The sequence below is a fragment of the Protobothrops mucrosquamatus genome, unplaced genomic scaffold (genome assembly GCF_001527695.2).
Source record: "Protobothrops mucrosquamatus isolate PMUCROS unplaced genomic scaffold, P.Mucros_1.0 scaffold47, whole genome shotgun sequence".
Taxonomy (NCBI): domain Eukaryota; kingdom Metazoa; phylum Chordata; class Lepidosauria; order Squamata; family Viperidae; genus Protobothrops; species Protobothrops mucrosquamatus.
In genome coordinates this window covers 938,763-961,687 of record NW_015386429.1, presented here as the reverse complement: position 1 = coordinate 961,687, position 22,925 = coordinate 938,763, and the positions used below count along the sequence as shown (strand labels likewise).

The 22,925-nt window shown below is 37.6% G+C and overlaps 1 protein-coding gene across 3 annotated transcripts in view; it reads right to left on the bottom strand.

Moving 5' to 3' along the window:
* Positions 1 to 22,925, bottom strand: part of RARB (retinoic acid receptor beta) — a 248,910-nt gene that overhangs the window by 113,161 nt on the left and 112,824 nt on the right. For 2 of the 3 annotated variants that reach the window (XM_015811702.1, XM_015811704.1), the window contains exon 1: positions 5,684 to 5,907. The exons of the other annotated variant lie outside the window; for it this stretch is intronic. In XM_015811702.1, the coding sequence (XP_015667188.1) occupies positions 5,684 to 5,900 (217 nt within the window). In that variant the 5' untranslated portion in view covers positions 5,901 to 5,907. Of the gene's footprint in view, positions 1 to 5,683; positions 5,908 to 22,925 lie in introns of those variants that run through there. 3 annotated transcript variants of the gene reach the window in all.

Here is a 22,925-nt window from a genome sequence, read left to right as displayed (position 1 = left end):
AGGAAAAGATTAATGTAAAGCACTGTAACAAGCAGGGAAGGACTACATTAATTTTTTAACTTATTTTAATTAAATACATTTAAATTTAGTTTAGCCATATTTCCTGTAGAAATTTGACAGCATAATACAGTCTCCTCCTGGAAATATTTCATAGTTGTAAAGTTTGTGTTGGACAGCAGTGCAAAATTATAATGGACACACCTACTGGGAAAACATCCTATCCCGGTCACGGACTAGTTATTTTTTGGTGGATATTTGTGTCATACCAACCATGAATCTGTGTTTCTGTTGAGAATATGTTGCTGCATCTTCCCTTCTGCCTTCAGTCCACATGCTGCAATAAAATGCAGAAACTTTAAAATGAATTTGAAGAACATGTTGCTTCTTAAAAGGATTGAATCTGGGGCATCCTCCTCACAGAACAAATGGCTATAGCCAGACCTCCATTAGATCAACTGTTGGTTTTTTTTTGTTTGACTGATTTCTATAGCTGCCCATCTCAGCAAATGAGTCTGGATGGTGTTGGTTTGATGTTCCTATCAGTGGTATGCTTAGTTGACCATTGACATAGTTTGTCTTACTGAACAAAACTGCTTTCCAAAGACAAATGTTGTGGCTTTCCAGTGTTCTCCTTCTACCAAGTCTTTATCTTGCTCTTTGGGAATTGACCTATTTGTGGCACAGTGCACTCTTAAACTACTGTAAGGACTCAAATGGTTTGAAGAACCCAATTCTATTGCCAATAGTACAATGAATTTCTATTACCAGCCTTGTTGATGCTATTCCATGGTGGTACAATACCCCATTTCCTTTTCCTCAGGCATGAATATATCCTGCTCTGGCCTTGTTGGGGTTTTTCCTGTTTGCGTGGAAAATGCTGACACAGAATAGGTTCTATGTTGAATTTAAACAAATGCAAAAAATACCTAAATGGTTTCAATAGCTTCAAGTGCACAAAATCAGTCCTCTCAATTGTTAGATGAATACAGTTTGATTTCTCAACAACAGCCTATAATCATTTAAATCCTTGAAAAAAAATCATGTTTTGAAATGTATGAACATGTCATTCGAAGTTGGTGCACCAAACGTTGTACTACAATAACTAAGTGATTATACTGTCTAGTTCCAAATATTACATCTTTACAGAATATAGCAACCACAGAAGTAGTATTACATAAATGGCAGAAAGAATACATATCATATGTGCTGTAGTCTGGCATGCACTTATGATCAGAGGAAGTTGTTTTTCATTTCTGTTACATTTGACCTGTGATGGCAGGGACATGGAACAGAAAAGATAAAATGTAGCGCCAAAGACAGTAAAATTGGATTATTTACTATTGTATGGGGAATATATCTAGTTAACTATCAGATCCTCAGAAGACCTCTTCAGGAATGCTAAATTGGGCTACACAAATATATACTGTATGCACAACCAAAGGGAAGCTTTAGCAATAGTAACCAAATAGTTTGTAGTACATCTAAAAACTACACAATTATTAGGTTCTGCAGTCATTTCTCAAACAACTGCAAACAGAAAAGAGAACTCAAAAGATAAAAGTGAAATGTAGGAGATAATTGCCTATAGATTGTGGACATTCAAAAGGGAAAAAAATCCTGAGATGCCAATTCTGAAAGAAAGAAGTAGATATGTATATGAATATTTTCAGACTTTTGGAATTCAAATGCAGGGTTCAAAGGAGGATTATATTTAACTAATTCTGACTCCTTGACCTAAAATGTCTTTGGCATCAGTTTTTATTTTCTATCAGGTAATGTAAGTTAACAGTAGGTTAAAGTGATGCTAAACATCAGACATTTTATTCTGAGATCAAATATGCTGCCATAAGTATGACTTAATTTGCCACCTTTGTAAAAAGTGACACAGGAAACAGGAGTGAGGCAGAGATTGCATTTTTAAACTGGTAAGAGTTCACGAATAAACAAACAGCTTTCAGTAGAGATGGTTGAAGATGACCAATGTATGAATATAATCAATGTATAAGCAAGCTTTGGAAATATACTTGTTTGGATGATATAAAGATTATTGTCACAATCTGAGATTGGACTTTATCTCATCTTACTAGCTGGACTATAATGATCTGCCAGATAACACTGGGCTAAAATCTGGAGGTAATCAATGTTTTCTCCATGCAAGAAGAAAGTAACTGAATTCCCATTTATGAATAAACAATAATCAGCCTCTCTTACCTCTTAAACTCAGGTATATTAACTTCAGCTTTTTTTTTTAAGTGGAATATATTTGAAAAAGAAGTTGGCTTCTTCAAATGAAAAAAAACATCACAGGAAAAATCAAGAAAATTAGATTCACTGTTTTTCAAAGTACCCTAAATTAGTTTGGATCCATATTAAATAATAAATAAACAAGAATCTTTTAGACCAATTTACAGCAAATAAAAGCTTCCTAATAAAGGTTTTCTAGTAACCATACCAGAAATTTGTTAGAAATTTTATGTAAACCTACATAACAATGAATCTTTTCTTTAGCTGAAATGCAGAACCTTCAATAGCACCTGCTGCAATTCAATACCTAGGAATGTAGATATCATGTCATACACTTAAATATGTTTGTTTTTATATTCTGACTAGAGATACGAAAAATAAACAGAGTTTTCTCTTAGGATATTTATTTGTGAACTTTATGAAGCTGATTACTGCAAGAACGCAGTCAGATTTAAACATTAATATTAGCCAATATTTTAGCAATGTCATGTACAATTCCAGATTTTTTCAGAGATTTTTATGCAGACCTGTAAACTATTATCCTGTAAGTTTAATTTGTATAAACTGACATTTTTAAGACCCATACATTCTATTGTGAAAGAGATCAAAGTTTTAATCCTAAACACACATAAGGATTACATCTCACTCAACATAGTGTAGCTTATTTCTGAATAATCAGGATTATGTTGTTACCTTGCAATCCTATGCAGTTCCCTTAAAGTATGTATCATTTAACTTCACTGGGCTTACTTCTGAGTAGAGATACACATGAATATGTTATTACACATGTGCATTATCTTATTTAAATAAACAAATAACCATTAATACCATTACACTATTTTTTCTGAAAACAATTAAAAAATATATAAGGGCATTCTAAAACAGGTATTATCCATTGAAAAGCTGGTTTGTCACCATTTTTCTTATAAGAATAATCATAAAGAAAATAGTTTTCATTCATTTATACTTGGCATCATTTTAAAAAAATCAGAAAAATCAGAAATATATACAAGCCTTTATCTAAGCCTTTTACATTTTCATAAAATTGTTTTAAATACTTAGCTATAGGAAAATACAATAGGTTATTTGTAAATTCTTGACTAAAAAATTGTTCATTTCACTTTGGCATATTGGCACTAAGATTAGAATATATTTTAAACTCCAAAGTTTTATTTTGAGGGGAGACACACCTTAGCACATTTGAGAATAATATACAATAAGTAAACACACACACACACATAAAACAAAATGATTTTAATATTGGCAATCCAAACTTTAAACACACAATTTTAGGATATATCATATATTTACTGCATTACTGTGTAATTTCAATTATTTGCATGTTTGCATCTCAGAAAACTGCCAATATTTTCCTGGGTATGTTTCTGCGCTAATTACTGAACCATCATAAGTGCTGTTACTGTCTACTTATTAAACTTCTATTATCGATGCGTCAAAATTATGGAATAAACCAACTATTGCAACATGTTTATGCCCAAACCAAAATACACTCGACTATTCCTTTTTTTATATCTTGTAAAATAGCTCTTATCTCAATACATTATGCAAAACTGCACAGAGTTTGTTGTTAACAAAAATAAGGAAATATTTGCAACTGAAATTACTGTTTACTATGAAGACCATATTTTTTATTATAGATAATAGATTAAATATCAGAATAAAATCAAGCGTATTGCAGGATATGATAATTGCTATAAATATCACTAATTAAAAATCATAATTTGCAAAAAATAATTTCAATCCCTGAAAGTATATTTTGAAACCATTTTGCTGTATGGTAGTGTAATTTAATTAACATTATACCAGCCTCTAGCAAATGGCATATTTAGAACCTGTAACTTAGAGATCAGAGTAATAAGCCTGTTTTAACTTGCTCTGGAGCAACTGGCATTGACATTTAAAAAAAAAAAAAAATAGTTCGGTTTCATAGAAATCTATTGTAGAACTCTGCAATGTTAGCTTTTTATAGAAGATTGACACTGGAAAAGCTCTTGCTCCACTAGGCAACACCTTAAACATTTAAATATTTATACTATGATTACAACTAAACTATACATTATAAAATTCTTGCTAAAAAAGGAACAGAAGTGTGAAAGGTATACTGGCAGACTTAAATAAAATTCTTTCTTAGTCAGCAGTGCTGAATTAATGCAGTTTAAATACCTTCCCTCCCTAGTATGGAAATACCTTCACTATTTTAATTGTCTGTTGATTTTACACTTTACACTTGCTTTTAAATTTATTCCTGAGTCATTCTCAATATTTTATCCCAGAGCCTCATTTTCTAAGTTCTTTTGTTTTTATGATTAATAATGCTGATCTAATAACAATGAAAATATTTTTGATTATGGCATTTGTTATCAAAATGCTCATATGAAAAAAAATTCAAAATTTACTTCCTTTGCAGTTTGCACATTTTTAAGCTTGTGTATTTTGAAGCAATTGAGCAGCCTAAGAACCACATTGTCAACCATACTCTCTAGTTAATGGTCCACTGAAGTGTCAAAGAGCATGTTAAAACAATTTGATAGATAGTCATCATTTATCCAAATCAGTGTCAAAGCAATGAAGCATCCTTCAAGGGTCTCCCTCCTTCCCCCATGCACTGTTAGAACTTTGGCACTGCTTGCTCTTTCTCAAACTTTAAAGTAAATTATAAAAGCATGCCATGTTTTGACACTCATGTCCTTTAACCCTGGATGAATATCTGATAATTTAATAGGCATTTTAAAATAATTTTACAAGATTAAACTGTAGCTTTTTTTGTCCAGTTTGAACTGTTCACACACCAAGAAAGTGCTGAGATAATTGATGGCAAAACACAAGGGGTGTTCATAGTTAGTTTTCTAGAAAAAACAGGGACTTCTTAGAGCAACAAAGTAAAAAAAGAAACGTGGCAGCATGGTCAATGCAAAGAAATAGTGCTTTTTTCTTTTTTTTTCTTGGTCAGAAAAAGAGAAACATTTACAGAAGCCACCAACTTTGCATTTTACCTGCCCCTAGATGACTGCTTTGCAAAACGTTGTCTTTCAGAATGCTAAAATACACCTACCGGTAGTTAAAATATTAAAAATCATTTTTTAAAAAATAGCTTATGAAAAGCAAATAAACATACAGATAAGGAAATTCTGCATGATATTTTATTTAATAAAAATCATTACTGCATTTACATTTAATGGCCAAACTATTTAAATATACTAGAGGAATAAGGTTGAAAAGTGAAACATGCTTAAATTTGTGATAAGCCAAAGCCCAAATGTGCATGCATATACATACACCTGCATAAAAATCTACCTGGGAAAATACACCCTTCCTGTTGTCTTTTGGGTAGCATTTTTTTCCTGTTTCTTGCATGCAAATAATTTTTTTAAAAAATGAGAGCAACAAATAAGTGCAACAAAACAATAGCAGGACCTACATTGAGCACTGTGCCGGTGCTGCCACTCTGTTTGTGCCAATCCAGTGAAGCAGGCTTTCAGAGCCTTCTCCTGGAGCATGCAGGAAGATGGACTTGCTGTGTAGAAATCCAGCATTTGACCAGGGCTGACTGCTAGGACATCCATGCAGTCAAACATGATTCCCTCTCCAGTAGGTCTGCAAAAGTGCCTTCCTCTAGGTGTGGGGGGAAATGACATATAAAAGTACATCCAACTCCATCAAACTCTGCCCCTTTTTTGGCACGTAAGCTGTTGGTCTTTTTCCCAGACCAGAATCATGAATTATGACAGACAACACAGCTAAAAGCCTGTAATTGATCCAAATGATCATTTACCATTTTCCAGGCTCTTCAGCCAATCCAGTCGAATAAAGGGAGGAGGGGAAAACAAGCAGCATTCCAAGTTCTACTTTCCCCAAATCTGTGCCCCCAAATCTTTCAGAAGCCTTCGAGCCACTTTGCCTTCCTCTGAAGCGATGGTATTTTTTTGCTTCCTATGCAGCCTTGAAGTTTTGCGGACGAAACAGGCTTCGATAGCAGCTTGAGATCCCCCTTTGCTGCTGAATAGATCCTTCTGCTTTCGAACGGCTCACTTCCTACTACTTGTGTCACACAGAATGAAAGATTGAATTGCTTAATATATGCGAGTGAACTTTCTATGAACCCTTCCCAGGCTGCTAACCTTCAAATGACCCAACCCGTCTGACATCACCAACTCCCAGGATTCTCACACAGCTTAAAAACTCCCAACAGCCTTACAGAAGAAAGCAGGGAAGGCAGGATAGCAGGCAAGTACTCGCTCCCGCATTTAAGCAACTTCCCTTTGAAAACAAAAAGAAAAAAGAAAAATGGAACGATATAAAACAGACGTAAAAGATGCCTTAGAATTTTAAGCAACAAAAATCTTTTCCCAAGTTCTTTCCCTTCAAAGGCTTTAAAAGCTGCTGTTTTTAAACTGTTTTATATGCTCAGTTCTGTGCACAGAATCCTGTTAGACTGTCCACAGGAGAAACCAAGATGCATTTACTCCTTAGCCAAGACAGAGATCATTTTCCTGGCTGAAAACAGAGAAAGCAAAACGGGTGGCCAGAGCAGAGTGAAATAAAAATATGGAGCAGAGAATGCATTCTCAAAGCACTGGGACTTGCAAGCTTAGAATAGAATTAGAGGCATCTCTTGATCTAGCTCTGGCTGCTTCAAGTTTCTCTGCTTTTATTCTATAACCAGCAGTATACAGTGAGGGAGATCCCTTTGCCCAATTGGCATATGGGATGATGCTGACAGTGATGCCTTTCTTCCCTATGTGAAAATAATTGCCTCTGTTTATTAAAGACACATTCTATCCCCTTCATGAAAATACATGGCAATTTGTCAGTCTCTATTAAAAAGGTTTGCAGAGTATACTTAACAGAGAGAGCCGAGGATTTGGGTCTAATGGTTAAGGCACCAAGACAGAAACCAAGAGATCTTGAGTTCTAGTCCTGCCTTAGGCATAAAGCCAGTTAGCTGGGTGACTGACCAGTCAGGAACTAGTCCAGGCAGTTACCAAGAGACAACTTTGACATGAAGTCTCAATAAAATGAAATGTACCAAAGCCCCTTTGGTGGAATTAATGTAATTTAGCAAAACTAAAAACGCACAGGTGGAGGAAGAAGCACAGATTTCTAAGACAACTGCAAATTCCAACTTCCTATCTTAACCTTTGAGAACAACCATTCATCATGTTTTTATCAATTTACATTAAACTGCAGGTAAGGATATTTTGTGCTGGCTAGCAATTCCTTGTGAAACATTTTCATAATTTTCTTTATCTGCTATTAACATAATGTAATGACTTCTTGGAGGCAGAATGCATAATAATTTTTCCACAGTTTGTATCAATGAAGTAGAAGTATCATAGTAAATATATGAAACATATGCAATGCATTTCTTGTGCTGACACACATTATGAGTGGAAATGCTCTTAACTTTTAAAGCAGCATAAATGAGAGAGAGAGAGAAATGACATGTTGCAACATCTTCAATATCAGAAAATGGCAGAAACCCATAGATTTCTTCTTGATATGGCTAAAAAGTACAACATGCACAGCAATGTTTTAAGCACAATATGAATCTTCCCATAATGACTACCTACCCGCTCCAATTTCAGTGTCATAAAAATAGTAAATTTTTTCTAGGCAGTAGAACTATCCACAAAGAGGAACAATATAATCAGAGATTCAGTGAACTTGAAACAAGTACCAGTGAGTGCTGCATGCTTTTGAATATCATTTTTTCCTCTTCAAATTTAAAATGTTTTTAAAAACAATATTAAAAAAAGTTTGAAAATATTTACTTTTTACAGTTTAGGAACTGTTTTTCCCTAACCAAAGAATATATAGGTAGTTTCAAGTTATGGAGTCTGTCCACTACAGCCATAAGTTGTGACTGTTGTAAAGCAGGTCATCACATAAACTAACTCAATTTCACCTTTTTTGCAGTAATTGTTAAGCTAATTACATTGACTGTTAAATTAATCTCTGATCATTAAGCAATCCATTTTTCAGTATGGAAGCTTTTGCTGAAAACCGGAAGTAAATGCCAGGTTTCGTCAAAAACATGAATTTTGTTCATATCACCTTGGAAAGTTACAAACAACCATAAATGCAGATGGATTGCCGAATTCCCCAAGACATGGTCATATGACTTGGGAGGCAGTTTTCAGAACATTGACACCAGATCGTAAGTACCTTTTGTGGGGTTATGGTAACTTTGAATGGTTCCTAAGTGACTGATCGTAAATTGAGGACTACCTGCAGCGGAAGATTAATGTAAGGATGTGTGTTAATGTTTGGATTCACTACACAACTTTCCTAATATAAACTGTATTAATCACAATAAAAGCATTCTCAAATAACTTTCACACCAATATTCATATGTACATCTAATTTAGCAAGCTATAAACTGCTTTAAGTAAACACCTGAAAAGAATGGTGCCAGTGCCACTGTGGCGTGAAATTTTTAATATCCAATAAATATTATACATTTTTAGATACTCAAGAAATATTTCCATTCTGAAATGCATCTTACTGCCCCACCAGCCAGGGAAAGCTTTACCTCTTGCTCAATTTTGCATGGCAAATAGCATTGGCGGAAAGGCTCTGTCCCTGTGATTCTGTACAAGTGAAAACTGTGGAAATACATATTTCATTGTCCCATTTACAGAGACATATGAAAAAGATTTGCCTTCTTCTGATTATGAGATATCCGGATCAATCAGATCTGGACTATGACCAAATGCTCAGGTTCCTGCTACATAATTTTTTATATTATCACATTTTATGTAATTTATATATTATCACATTTATATAATTAATACACCAAATTTTGGGTAATTTTAAATATTAATAATATTTTGTGTAAATTTAGGTATCTTATTTATAGCCTAGATATACTACTGTATATTACTGCTTTTGGGTTTCATTCATGGGTCCCAGCCAGATTGTTTTATAGCTGTATTTTAATTTTTATTTACAGGTTTCTAAAGCTGGACTTTTCTCTAAGTGTTTACAGATAACTTAAGGAGCTATTTCTTGTATTGGTCCAAGAATGAAATAAAATGACAGATTGACTGATCAACTACTTGGTGCCATGAAAGACGAAGGGGCGTTGTCTTACCTGAACGCCTTTTCTCAGCATGACGATGGAGAATCCACAGATGGGTGGATCTTGCCTTTCTGCCCTAGAGACTAAGTCAATCAACCTTTGTCACGCCTCTCTTCCTCAGGCTAGGAATCCCCAGTCACGACAAAGGCGCAGCAGTTGATGATTTTTTAAGGTAGTGGCTCAAATTCTCCTGACACAGGATCAGATGGACCTTAGGGGGGGAGTGGATTCAACACCCCTTCTCCAGCATGACGAATGGAGAATCCACAGATGGCCTCACTGTCCCTATGGGCAGGAAGAAGTCTGGGCTTGTGTCCCACTATCTGTTACTTCCTTTTGGAGATCTCTCCTGCTAAATGAAGCATCTGCTGAGGCGAACTTATCTAAGTTATAATGCCTCACAAATGGAGAAGGAGACGACCAAATCGCTACCTTGCATATCTCTTCGGTTGACGCCTGTGTCGCCCACGCCGCTGAAGTTGCTGCACTGCGAGTGGAGTGTGCAGTGATTCGTCTTGAAACTGGCAAGGAGTGCATCTGGTACGCCCCTGCTATGCAAGCCCTAATCCATCCGCCGCTAGTAGAGGCAGTCACCTTCTGACCCATTGAAGAGGGGTGGAGTGAAATGAACAGGGCTTCAGATTTGTGAAAAGAGGCCGTTTGCTTAATATAGCGACACAAGGCTCTACAAACGTCCAAGGTGTGCCATTTACGTTCCAAATCGTGGGACGGCTCAGGACAAAAATCTGGCAGCACAAGCTCCTGCGCCCTATGAAACAATGAGTTGATTTTGGGGACGAAGGAGGGGTCTAAGCATAGGACCACCCTGTCGTTATGAAAAATACATAGGTCATCTCTAATTGAGAGTGCTGCCAATTCCAAGATGCGCCTAGCCAATGTGACGGCTACTAGGAAGGCGACCTTGAGTGTCAAGAACTGTAGAGTGGAAGTTCTGATGGGCTCAAATGGAGGTGAAGTGAGAGCCTGTAAGACCTTGGACAGGTCCCAAGAGGGATATCGATTTGCTGTAGATTGTTCCCCTTACAAAGGAACATACCATGGGGTGTGAGCCAAGGGCTCTGAGTTGCCATATGTGAGCACTGTGGACAGGGCAGCAACTTGTCTGCGGATTGTGTTGGGTGATAAACCCTTAGGTCCCTCCAGTAAATAATCCAAAATTCTTGGAATAGGAATTGTAGCTGGATCTAATTGTTGTCTCCCACACCAGTTACAGAAATTCTTCCATGTGGAATCATAGATTCTATTAGTTGTAGGCCTTCTTGAAGCCTGAATCATGGTAATCATGTCTGATGAGTAGGTCTCTTTTGTTAGGAGTCTCTTTTCAAATGCCAGGCAGTTAGCTGGAGCCACTGAGGCTCTGGGTGTTGTACAACCTCCTGGCTGAGGGAGATTCGATCTTGGGGTATGTGCCACGGAGGAAAGGTTGAGAGACCAAGAGATCGGCATACCACGGCCATTTTGGCCAGTGGGGAGCAACAAGTATCACCTCTGCCCTTTCCTGCAGTATCTTCTGGATAACTGCCTGGATCAGAGGGAGAGGAGGGAACACATACAGGAGCTCTCTGGGCCATGGGCTGCATAGGGCACCTACCCTTTCCACCCCTGGAGATGGGAACCGGGAGAAGAATCTCGGGAGCTGGCAATTTGCCGGGTAGTGAACAAGTCCAGGACTGGATGATTGAACCTCTCTGATATCTCCCTGAAGAGATCCGGGTACAGGCACCACTCGAAGTGGTCCACTGTGGCCCTGCTCAAGAAATCCGCTTGCCGGTTTGTCTCTCCCGAGATGTGCTCTGCCTTGAGGGACGAGAGGTTGGTCTCTGCCCAGGTTCCTAATAATTGAGCCTCGGCCATGAGGGACGTGGAATGGGTATCCCCTTGCCTGTTGATATGGGCTTTCGTCGCCACGTGTTGCCTTGCCTTGCCAGCTTATTGCAAAAGTGTCGTAGAGCCAGATGTATAGCTCTGAGCTCCAACCAGTTTATATTGTGCTTCATATCTGACCAGGACCCTGGGCCAACTGGAATTGCAGGTGCACTCCCAGCCGAAGAAGCTGGCATCTGATGTTAGGATGAGTCGGTTGGGCTCCTTGAATAATGTTCCCCTGGCCATCACTGGGGAGACCCACCACTGGAGGGATTACAGGGTCTGTGACGGGACCCGTACCTTGTGGTTGGAGGAACTGGTGCTTAGTCTCTGGAACAGGAGCAAGAACCATTGGAGGGTTCTGGAGTGGAGCCGAGCCCAAGGAACTACTGCTCTGCAGAAACCATCTTTCCTAGCAGTTGAGAAAGGATTGCTAGGGGGGACTACTCGCTCCCTTTGAATCTGGGTGACTAAGGTTTGAATACTGTTCCGACGTTCCTGAGGTAGGTAAACCTTGCACTTCCTTGTATCTGGTGAAGGAGGCGGGTGGAGGGAACTATCTGGCTTTTCTGAAAATTTATTGAAAACCCGTGGTCCTGGAGGATCTTGGTGGACAATGCCAGTTCTGACTGAGCCAACTGGACTGAGGAGGATTGAAAGAGGATGTCGTCCAGATAACACTGGACACGCATCGGAATGGTCCTGAGATGCATGGCCAGCATCGCCAGGACCTTTGTGAATGCTCTGGGGGCCGATGACAGGCTGAATGGTAGAGCTCTGTACTGAAAATGGTGGCCTGCTTGGCAGAACTTGAGGAATTTCCAATGTCTGGGAAGGATGGGAATATGTAGGTAGACCTCTGTCAGGTCAATGGACATCAGGAGGTCCCTCCTTCTGATGCCTGCTAACCCCCGTCCCTTCTGCCCTGCCAGTACCAGTTCTGTGGCCTGGATCTCCAGGAGATGTCGAATGGCCTCCTTCATGAGGCTTCTTTTGACCGGATTTTTGGATGATAGGCAAGAGACTAAATGCCTCAGGGGGTGGAGTTGAACTCTAGAGTCAGGCCGAATCTGATGGTGTTGAGGACCCAGAGATCTGTAGTGGTGTTCTCCCATTTGTGTGCAAAGAGAGGCATCCTGCCCCCTATGGGAGAGGCACCTTTGGTGTCACTTGGACCTTCTGAAAGGACAGCCTTCTGCGCCTCGATTCGGCCGTTTGGCCTGTAATTGCTGTCTGGGTCTGTCCCTGTTCAGATCTGTCGAATTGACGTTCTGGTCTGGGAGGATAAGGACGGGAGTAATGGATGAATTCCGATCCTGTGTCGGTTGAGCGAAAGAACTGCTTGAGAGCATAAGGGATAGCTCTCCTGTCTGCTCTCCTAATAAGATGGGACATGACCTTACACTTATCCTTATTCTTCAAAAGACTCAACTTTATAGTTAGCTGAAATGTTCCACAATCACAAGATGCAATTTACAATTTATTATGCCAGAAATTTACATTTTCAGCCAGTTTCCAGAAAGAAATAATAGGAATGCCTTGACTCACTTAATGACAGTGTCATTCACTTAATGACCTCTGCAAAAAGGTCATAAAATCAGTTGGTCATGCGGATGCTTCAATTTATGATTGTCATGATTTACAAGAGAAATCCTATGCTCTATTATAGTCATTAGTCAAGGATTCTTTGTATGTATACATCTTCTGGTTTCTCTAAAAATAATCTTAAAAAACCAAGAAAGAAGTCCAATTATTAAATATTCTGCAAATATATTGATAGAATAACTTGAACTCATTTTATAGGAAAAGAAAACTTTTGAGAAACTGGAGGCAACTTTGGCACAACATTAATCTTAACAGAGTGGAGAAAATATGTTGAAATTAGAGCTTTCCATGTAAGACAGTTACTGTAAGTCAAATACAATTCCATGAGCAATATACTGGTTCTTGTTCCTTCTTTGCAACATGTTGCAAAGAGGGGAATGGATCTGTTTAATAAATATCACCACCACTTAGTCAGAGTTTTATTTATTTGTTATTTATTTGTTTGTTTGTTTGTTCGTTTGTTTGCTATTTGTTTAGATGTATAGAAACGTAAGATGGTTAACATGGTGATCTCCCTTTATTTACCCTTACAGCAGCAACTCTGTGGGGCAGGTTGCTAGAAAGAGCATGTGAAGCTGGCCCAAAATTACCCAATGCATTTCCATGATTAGAGTAGGCATGAGCATGGTCTCCTCTGTACACGTGCAACACTTCAATGGTCACACCACATTGGCTTTTTTATTTTAAAATGGGCACTGGAGAGAGGCATCTTCTTGAGACATAAAGGTCCATCACGTGAGTTTATTTTATTTTAATCTCTCAGTGTACCCTCTGGTGTAGAACGTAATGTGAAATTAAAAACAGATGTGTGGCTATGCCTTAAGAAAACTAAAATCTTAAAATATGTCTTTCTGAGGTACAAATTTAACAAACAATTATGCACCCAACTAGTCCAATTTTTAATTGATAGACTACCTGGTTGTTTTGACCAATGATATTTAGAATCTCATAAAAGATGTGTCATAAATACATATACAATTGCTAAATTCTGTGTCAAGTCATAAACCTTTATTCTGTTGAGATCCAACAAAATAAATAGGCTATTCACTTAATTAATTAGATTTTACTATATTCTCAAATTATATTTAGTTGTTTTAACTTTTATGATCTGGTCTAGACTGCAATAAAATGTTAATTCATTCAAATAAATGTGAGTATAGCTCCTTTCATGCTTCATTCTTTCGGCACTTTGAGCTAACCTCAAAGCATATATAAATTATCCTAGTGGGAAATTTTCTCAACTATCATCTGTAAATGTTCATATTAGCGATTGAGACTCTCTGCCCGCTGACCTATTTTCTGTGAACTTCTCATATATTCAGGAAGTCATTATAGGATGGACTCTGCTCTTTTGGACAACCTTACAGAATTGTTTTGCCAACTGATTTAGTCAAATATATTCTAAAATTGATGGTGTCATGGGATAGCAATATACATCAAATAAAGTGTATTGCTAAGAAAATAATTTCACTCCTCTCCTTCCACGTATCATATATATTAATTAAAATCTATTTCAAGAAAAGAATGTGCATGCATTAATTTAACAATTTGACTTAATAACTATGTGTTGATGTATCACTGAGTTAATAAAAGCAAGCATTTTTTTTGCATTAAAGTATTTTTCCTACACAATGGTGATCAGCTCTAATAGTTGAAAATTCTCAGAAAAACATCCATCCTCCCATTGCACAAGATGTCTGTGATTCATTAAAAGCTTAGTGACATTGCTTCCTCACGGGGTTAACAAAACTTAAACATAAGAGGATTCAAAAACATCTTTAAAAACTGCTTTTGAAATTGATATTTGTAAATTGAAAGTAAACATCCAAAAGAAAGGAAAACAATAAAAGACAAGACGCTGGAGAAAGAGAAAGAAAAATGCTAAAGTAATATAAACTTGTTTAATAATACATAAACCTTTTTAAATATACGATATAAATAAATAGTAGATTTATTGTTTTTAGTCAATTGAATGTACATCTTTAATGCTGCTGAGAAGCAAGAGCTGAATAGATACAAATAATCCCCTAATTCTGTACTGTTTTAATTCATATTTCATTTTTATCCTTCCAGAAGCATTCCTATGATATCTACCGATTACTGAGATTTCTTACAGTTTTGTTATTGACTATCTATTGAGATCACAAATATATTTATGTGACAGAAGGTCCTAGGTTCAGACCCAGGCTTATCTAACTAAGGTTCCTATCTAATATCCAAGAAGATATCAGTCAATGTGGATTTTCCTTCTTCCCTTTGATGCCCTCCATTGGCTGCCCTAGCTTTGTTATGACAAAAGTTGTAGTCCAGTATATCTGCCACAAGGTTAAGGGAAAGCTGTGTAAATAATAAGTTAGATAAACTGATGGCATGAGATGCTCCACAAGCACACATATAATCATTAATTTATTTTATTGGTCACTTTGTGGAGTTATTGTTTGAATAATAAAATAATAAAACACTAACATAATAATAAAAATAAAAGATGAATTATTTCTCTTTTATTTTTAATTTTAAAATTAAAACATATAGGACAAATAGAAAACAAATCTACATTTTATAGTCAATTAAAAGCCCCAAAGTAGGGAAAAATACAGAGACTGGATATACTTTTTATTTTGGTATTGTCCAATGTATTACAATGCTATTGTAAGTGACACTTAATACCTTTTGAATTAAAAAAGATCATTTTTATAATAATATATCTAAATTAACTGGATAGTTTATTATGTTTCATAATTAATTAACTCTAAATTAATGTTTCATTATTGAGTCCATGTGCAATTAACACACATTAATTCTTTAGATAATCCTGATGTTAATTACTAGTATTTCTTCTCATTTTTATAAATTAGTTAATCAGCTATGTTTAGCTTTGAAAATTGAAAGCTTTTTCAAGTATTTGATTGAATACTCACATTTACAATTATTATACATGATATAAAATGTGGATATTTTTCACATGAAACCAAATCATTTAAAAGATACAGCTTTTTATACATTATAATTAGAAAGAATATACATTGAAGCAATAATTAATTCCTTAGTTAATTTAAATGCAATGGTGTGTGAATATTTTATGCTTAGTCAATGCCTTTGAATGGATAAAATGCCTTTGAATGAATAATGGATAAAAAAATTCTTTTCATTCTTATTTCATGCCATTTTCCATTATCTATTTTGTTCCAATCTTCAATTGCAAGAATTTTACAATAAAGAGCTAACATTAAACAATCAAACAAAAAAACAACAACTGCATTTGGTACTAATTGTTATTTGTCTGGATTATAAAGCAGCAATTTCTAGCCAAAGTTCAAATAAAACATCCACATCTTTTTATTTAATAATGAGTACATAGAATCAGATTCTAGCCACTTATATAAGAAATAATAATCTGCAAAATTACGAATCTTTCATAGATATAACATTAAAAGCCACATTTTAAATTATGTTCCATACTTTCAAGTCAAAAATAGATAGGTCATATTTCATGAATTTTTAAGCATGTACATTGAAAGTCCTCTTGAATATTTTGTTCCAAGTACTGTACAATTCGGAGCACCAGTGAATATAGTAATTACAAGCACCAGTGAATATAGTAATTACTAATAGAATTCTAAACCATTTGGATGTATGACTTTTCAAGGACCCCCTTATGGGACATAAGACTGCTTGTATACTGCATTCATTATCTGAGTCCCTTTGTTCCATGCCTTGTCACCATCTCATGTTGGACATGTTGTAACCAGAGCAAGATTTACGGCAAATGCAGAGAGATCCAGCTGTTGATCACTCTGTTATCCTTCTACCTAGGTATGTAGGCACAGTAACACCTGGATCTTAGGTCCAATATCCAGGATCCATAGGAGTAATTCTTAATTGTACACCAACGAGCAGCAATATATGAAGCAGCAGCAAACAAGACTAATGTCAATGCCAAGGCATACTGAGACCTATTACAGATATTCTTCCTAAAGAACTTCCTCTGGGATCCATTAGTAGTTTCAAAATCTTATTTAATCTAAAATTAAATGATTAATCAGCAACATATTAGTACTTATTCCTAAGCAAGGCTTTCTTTCACTGTCCATTTATTCCAGTTAATTTTTTTAATGCTGATTGGTACCGAATCTCCAGACATTCTGATAAGATTTTTTTCCTATCCTACCTGGAAATAACAAAATTAAATCTGAGCCACTTCTGCATGTAAGACATGAATGCCTTCTTCAACATACCAATACAACTAGCTTGTTACTGAACACAAAAATGTTTTAGAATTATTACAGATTTTTTAGGATCAAATGGAATCATAGAAACAAATTCTTCATAAGAGATTTGTTCATAAGAGATACCTCCATAAGATCTTGGTATATTCCTTTTCTCACCCTGAAATTAGTAAGCTGAATTCAAAGTATTTCTATTAGTGAGGGTTCTTGGTGCTCTTCAAACTTGGTTATTTTCTTGCAGACATTTCATTACACAAACTAGGTAATATCAATGTAATGAAATGTCTGCAAGAAAAGAACCAAGTTCAGAGGACTCCTCACTTCCACCCTGAGCTACAAATATTCTCCTTTATTCCCATTAGTAGAACAACAATATTCTACAAAAGTTATATTGATAAATATAGAATTAAACTTATATTTGTTTTTCTCTAGTATACTGAATTTGATATGTCAAAGAAATACAGTTGTTAATGATTGCCATGGTTATGCAAAGTTTATTTTTACATATAATCATACTATTACAGATATAATCATACTGCTTCTTCTCATAAAAACATTAAAAAAGAAAAAAAAACTTTGCTGGAACCAAGAAACACTGAAAGAAACTTACATCAGGGTCAATAGTTTTTTTAAGCAGAGTATTGTAACTGCAATGCTGTAATGTTAAATGCTGGGAAATGTTAAAACTACAAGTTGTTGTAATATGGAAAAGAATATAAACTATGCAAATTACAGACACTATTCATAAATATAGTGGTACCCTTGTTTTAACTTTTTTTTTGCATTTCTGTATGATATGGGTGGAGATATATATATGCTTTTATGGTCATGTAGGCAGGTTTTATTTCAAAAGTAAACAAAGTAGATACCGTATATTCCGGCGTATAAGACGACTGGGTGTATAAGACGACCCCCAACTTTTCCAGTTAAAATATAGAGTTTGGCCTATACTCACCGTATAAGACTACCCCTGTTCCAACGCACACCAAATAAAAATTAAAAAACATCAGATTTGATTTCAATATGGTAATTTTAATTCAAATGCTTATGACATGCAGGTACTTAGCAGGAAAACTGTCACTTATAAACATAAGGTTGTTTGTCATCAAACATGTAAACATAAAACAGTGCAAGTGGTAATTTGAAAAGGATTAAGTAAGATTTCGACTTTCCTTCCTATTCTGTTATTTGGGTACCCTCGACGGTACGACAAACAAAAGATTCGGTCCCGAAAAGTTGGAAAAGTGGCTAACATGGTGAAAATCTTATACCGTTGTAAGCTCATGGTGGTCAGTCCCAGCAAGGTGTCAAAAGCTTGATGACAAAAAAAAAATGGGAAAAAGTGATAAAGTACAGGTAGTCCTCAACTTACAACAGTTTGCTTGGTGACTGTTCAAAGTTACAATGGCACTGGAAAAAGTGACATATGACCATTTTTCACACTTATGACCACTGCAGCATCCCCAGGGTCATGTAATTTACATTTGGATGCTTGGCAATCGATTCTTATTTATGGTCACATTGTTCCAGGGTCATGTGATCACCTTTTGCAACCTTGTGACAAGCAAAGTTAGTGGGGAAACCAGATTCACTGAACAGCCAGCCATGTTACTAATTTAATCTCTCTCCTTCTTTCTTTCTCTCTCCCTCTTTCTTTCTCTCTCCCTTTCTCTTTCCCTCTCTCTCTTTCTTTCTCCCTCCCTCTCTCTTTCTCTCTCCCTTTCGGTCCCTGTCTCCCTTTCTTTTTCTCTCTCCCTGTCTCCCTTTCTCTCTCCCTCTCCCTCCTTCTTTCTCTCTCTCTCCCTGTCTCCCTCTTTCTCTCTCCCTTTCTCCCTCTCCTCTTTCTCTCCCTCTCTCTATTTCTCTTTCCCTCTTTCTCTCCCTCTATTTCTCTCTCCCTCTCAAAGATCCTTAAAATACTTAAAGGTTATACTTGGGCGGAATACTTTTTCTTTTACAGATGGGGCGGGTGGGCCTGACATTCGCGCGCAGGCAGGACCCCGCCCGCCGAGCCACCGCTTCCCCATCGCCCTCCACGCCAGCCTGCTCCGTCTCCAGACCTCCCAGCTGACGGGTGCAGGTCCGGGGGTCGCCAGCTGACGGGCGCAGGAGTTCAGCGCTGCAGCGGCCTCCGCTTCGCCCTCCGCACCGGCCAAAGCGTTGCCTGACGTTCCGGCCGACTGGCGCAGGTCCGGGGGTCGCCAGCTGACGGGCGCAGGAGGTAGATGCCGCCGCGGCCTCCCAGCCACTTGCTTCTTCGCCTGGAGCAGTTACAGGGGCTTGCATGGTCCCCAAGGGCCACTGACGCGCTCCCCGCCGCCGCCGACCATGCAAGCCCTTGCAACTGCTCCAGGCGAAGAAGCAAGCGGCTGGAAGGCCGCGGCAGCGCCTACCTCCTGCGCCCGTCAGCTGGCGACCTCCGGACCTGCGCCCGTCAGCCGGAACGTCAGGCAACGCTTTGGCCAGTGCGGAGGGCGAAGGGGAGGCTGCTGCAGCGCTGAACTCCTGCGCCCGTCAGCTGGCGACCCCTGGACCTGCGCCCGTCAGCTGGGAGGTCTGGAGACGGAGCAGGCTGGCGTGGAGGGCGATGGGGAAGCGGTGGCTCGGCGGGCGGGGTCCTGCCTGCGCACGAATGTCAGGCCCACCCGCCCCATCTGTAAAAGAAAAAGTATTCCGCCCAAGCATAACACAGAGGCTTGAGACACGGAGGCGCGGGACGCGGAGTGGTGCAGTGGGAGGCGGCAGGACGGGGGGGAGGGGTTACCTGCATCCTGCCAGCCGAACTCTGGAAGCCTGCCTGAATACCCGTATTTTCCGGCATATAAGACGACTGGGCGTATAAGACGACCCCCGACTTTTGAGAAGATTTTCAGGATTTAGAAAGTCGTCTTATACACCGGAAAATACGGTAATTAGATTAGTACTACTTAATAAGTGTGGCAATCACAGGCATAACTAAATGTGGTCTAAATGGAAATAAACGGACTGTAGTCCACGATTTTTACCACAACTGAGCCCCAAATTTCCATTGCTAAATGAGATAGTTGTTAAGTAAGTTTGCACCATTTCATGACCTTTCTTGCAACTGTTATTCAGGCAATCATTGCAGTTGTTAAGTGAATCTGGCTTCCCCTTTTGACTTTGCTTGTTAGAAGGTCACAAAAGGTGATCACACATGACCCTAGGACACTGCAAATTGGCAAGCATCCGAATTTTGATCATGTGACCATGCTGCAATGGTCGTAAGTGTGAAAAACAATCATAAGTCACTTTTTTCAGTCTACTTGTAACTTTGAATGGTCACTAAATGAATTGTTGTAAGTCGAAAACTACCTGTACCACTGGGAACTTTCCATCAAAGGAGGAGAACTTGACCTGTGGACTAATACCCATCAATGTATTGATTTATTAGTAGATAGCTCAATTAATTTTCTAGGAGAATTTGAAATTATGTCTGTAGGGTCCATGGAAAGCAGAAAACATTTTGTGAATTTCGAAAGTCAGAACTTGAGGTTTTTCTTCTAGATGCAACCATTTACTTACTTAAGCTGTTTTATATAGTTATGTTCTTCTATGAAACTATAAATTTCTTCAGCAGATTTGTGAAGTAATTTAATCCCTGCCCTGAAATAGGCAGAAAAACACTGTCTTTTCCAAACAAAGAATTTTTCCCCTGAATACTGTCAGGTCAGCACAGCTTTAAAAAATGTGTAACTAAGGCGCACTGACCTTTAAACTAGACTTAGGTTTCTACTAGTTACTGCAGTAAAGCAAATAAATTTTATGCCATTAAAGATGTTGAATTAAGGTCCTATTATTGATAGGGTTGCCAGGTTAGACATTTATTGCTAAACTGCTCAGCTTCATCAATGATTTTTGTAGATAACATTGCCAGGGGAGACATTTATTGCACATGCACAATTGTTTAACCACCACAATGATTTTTGCAGAAAACATTTCTATTCAATTAGCATTTTCTAATCTATGGGTTTTTTGTTTTTAATCATATGAAATATGTTTCATATGAAAAGATGAACCAACCTTGCTTGATTGGCAGCATCACTGGACTCAATCTCAAAACACCTAAAATATCTCAGTTCCACTGATTTTGGTTTCATTGCCATTTCTGTAAAGAAATGGTATCCTGATCACTACCACCCACAACAACATATGATGATGTAAATATGACTTGTGAGCTGAGGTATATGACATCTGTAAGTCATGATATTTATAACAATGTTATGACACACATTTTTTCATTTGCCCTATCCCTTGCCTTGTACTTCTTTCACTGTCCCCATCCAAGATAAATGATTCACTTATTCTTTTCAATCCACTTTTCATGATAATGTACACACCATTAAATAATTCACTTATAAAGCACTCTGCATTATAAACTAGAGTAGATGCCTTAGGAAGTGTGAATTCACCAGCCAGAATTTACCTGGAAAAATATGGTTTCTTAATTAAACTGTAGTTAAATAATATAGTTTAGAGCAATCTGGACCAGGTCTCTATAAAATCCAAGGAATTATTGAAAGTTGCATGTAATTATTTCTATCTTATAAAAAATTGTAGCCTTCAAGAATATTGCAGAATAGCTAGAAATATCAATTGCAATTTTATGGAATTATGCAGATGTATAAAAATACATTCCCACTGTACCATTTTATTTATTTGCAGATTGACTACATTAGTGTTAAAACCATAATATACAGTATAGGTCAAATCATTAAAAAGTCTTCTAAAATTAAATTTCTTGAAAGTATTCCAAACTGATTCATTACAGTTTAAAAGATTTAAATTAGAGAAAAATTGTCAAATTGTAAAATCTGATATTTTATTTTCTATAGCATTTTAAAAAATAACAAATTAAAATATTGAAGAACAAGTATAAAAAGTGGAAAGAGGGGCACATAGCTAAGGCATAATATCAGCAAATAGCCCGAGCCTTCAAAGATGCAGTGAGGAAAGCTAAAGCTCAAAATAAACTAAGGCTTGCGACCAAAGTCAAAAATAACAAAAAAAGCTTTTTTCAACATGTAAAAAACAAGAAAAAAGTTAAGGAAACCATTGGTCCATTAGTGGGGGAAAGTAGCAAGAAGGTGACAGCAGCAGGGAGAAAGCAGAACTATTTAACTCATTTTTTGCATCTGTCTTTATACAAAGGGAAAAAACAGTCCAACTTATCAAAAACATTACTATAAAAAAACAGATTAGAAACACAAGTTAAGATAGGCAAGAAAATGGTAAGTGTGCACCTGTCCAGCCTAGACTAGTTTAAATCACCAGGACCAGATGGTTTACACCCCAAGGTTCTCAAGGAACTGGCAGGTGTGATCTCAGAACCACTGAACTATATTTTTCAAAGATCCTGGAGCACTGGGGAACTACCAGAGGACTGGAAGAGATCTGATGTAATTCCCATCTTCAAAAAAGGGGAAAAATAGATCCAGAAAACTACAGACCAGCCGTACTTAGCGTGTGGTCCTCAATGCTCGGCCTAGAACTGCATCTATATGGAGGGAAGTGTGTAGTGGGGTGCCCCAGGGCTCAGTTCTAGGCCCAGTGCTCTTCAACATCTTCATCAACAATTTGGATGAGGGGATAGATGGGGAACTCATCAAATTTGCAGACAACACCAAGCTGGCAGGAATAAATAAGTAAATAAGGCCCCCCTCATTCAAGAGCTGATTCAAGAGGGGGGAGCGGACCTGGCAGGTATCACCGAGACCTGGTTGGGCATGGAAGGGGGAGTTCCCCTTGTTGATCTATGCCCACCAGGTTTCCAGGCATTCCATCGGCCGAGAGCCCGGGGTAGGGGCGGTGGGGTGGCGGTCATTATAAGGGAGAGCCTGTGT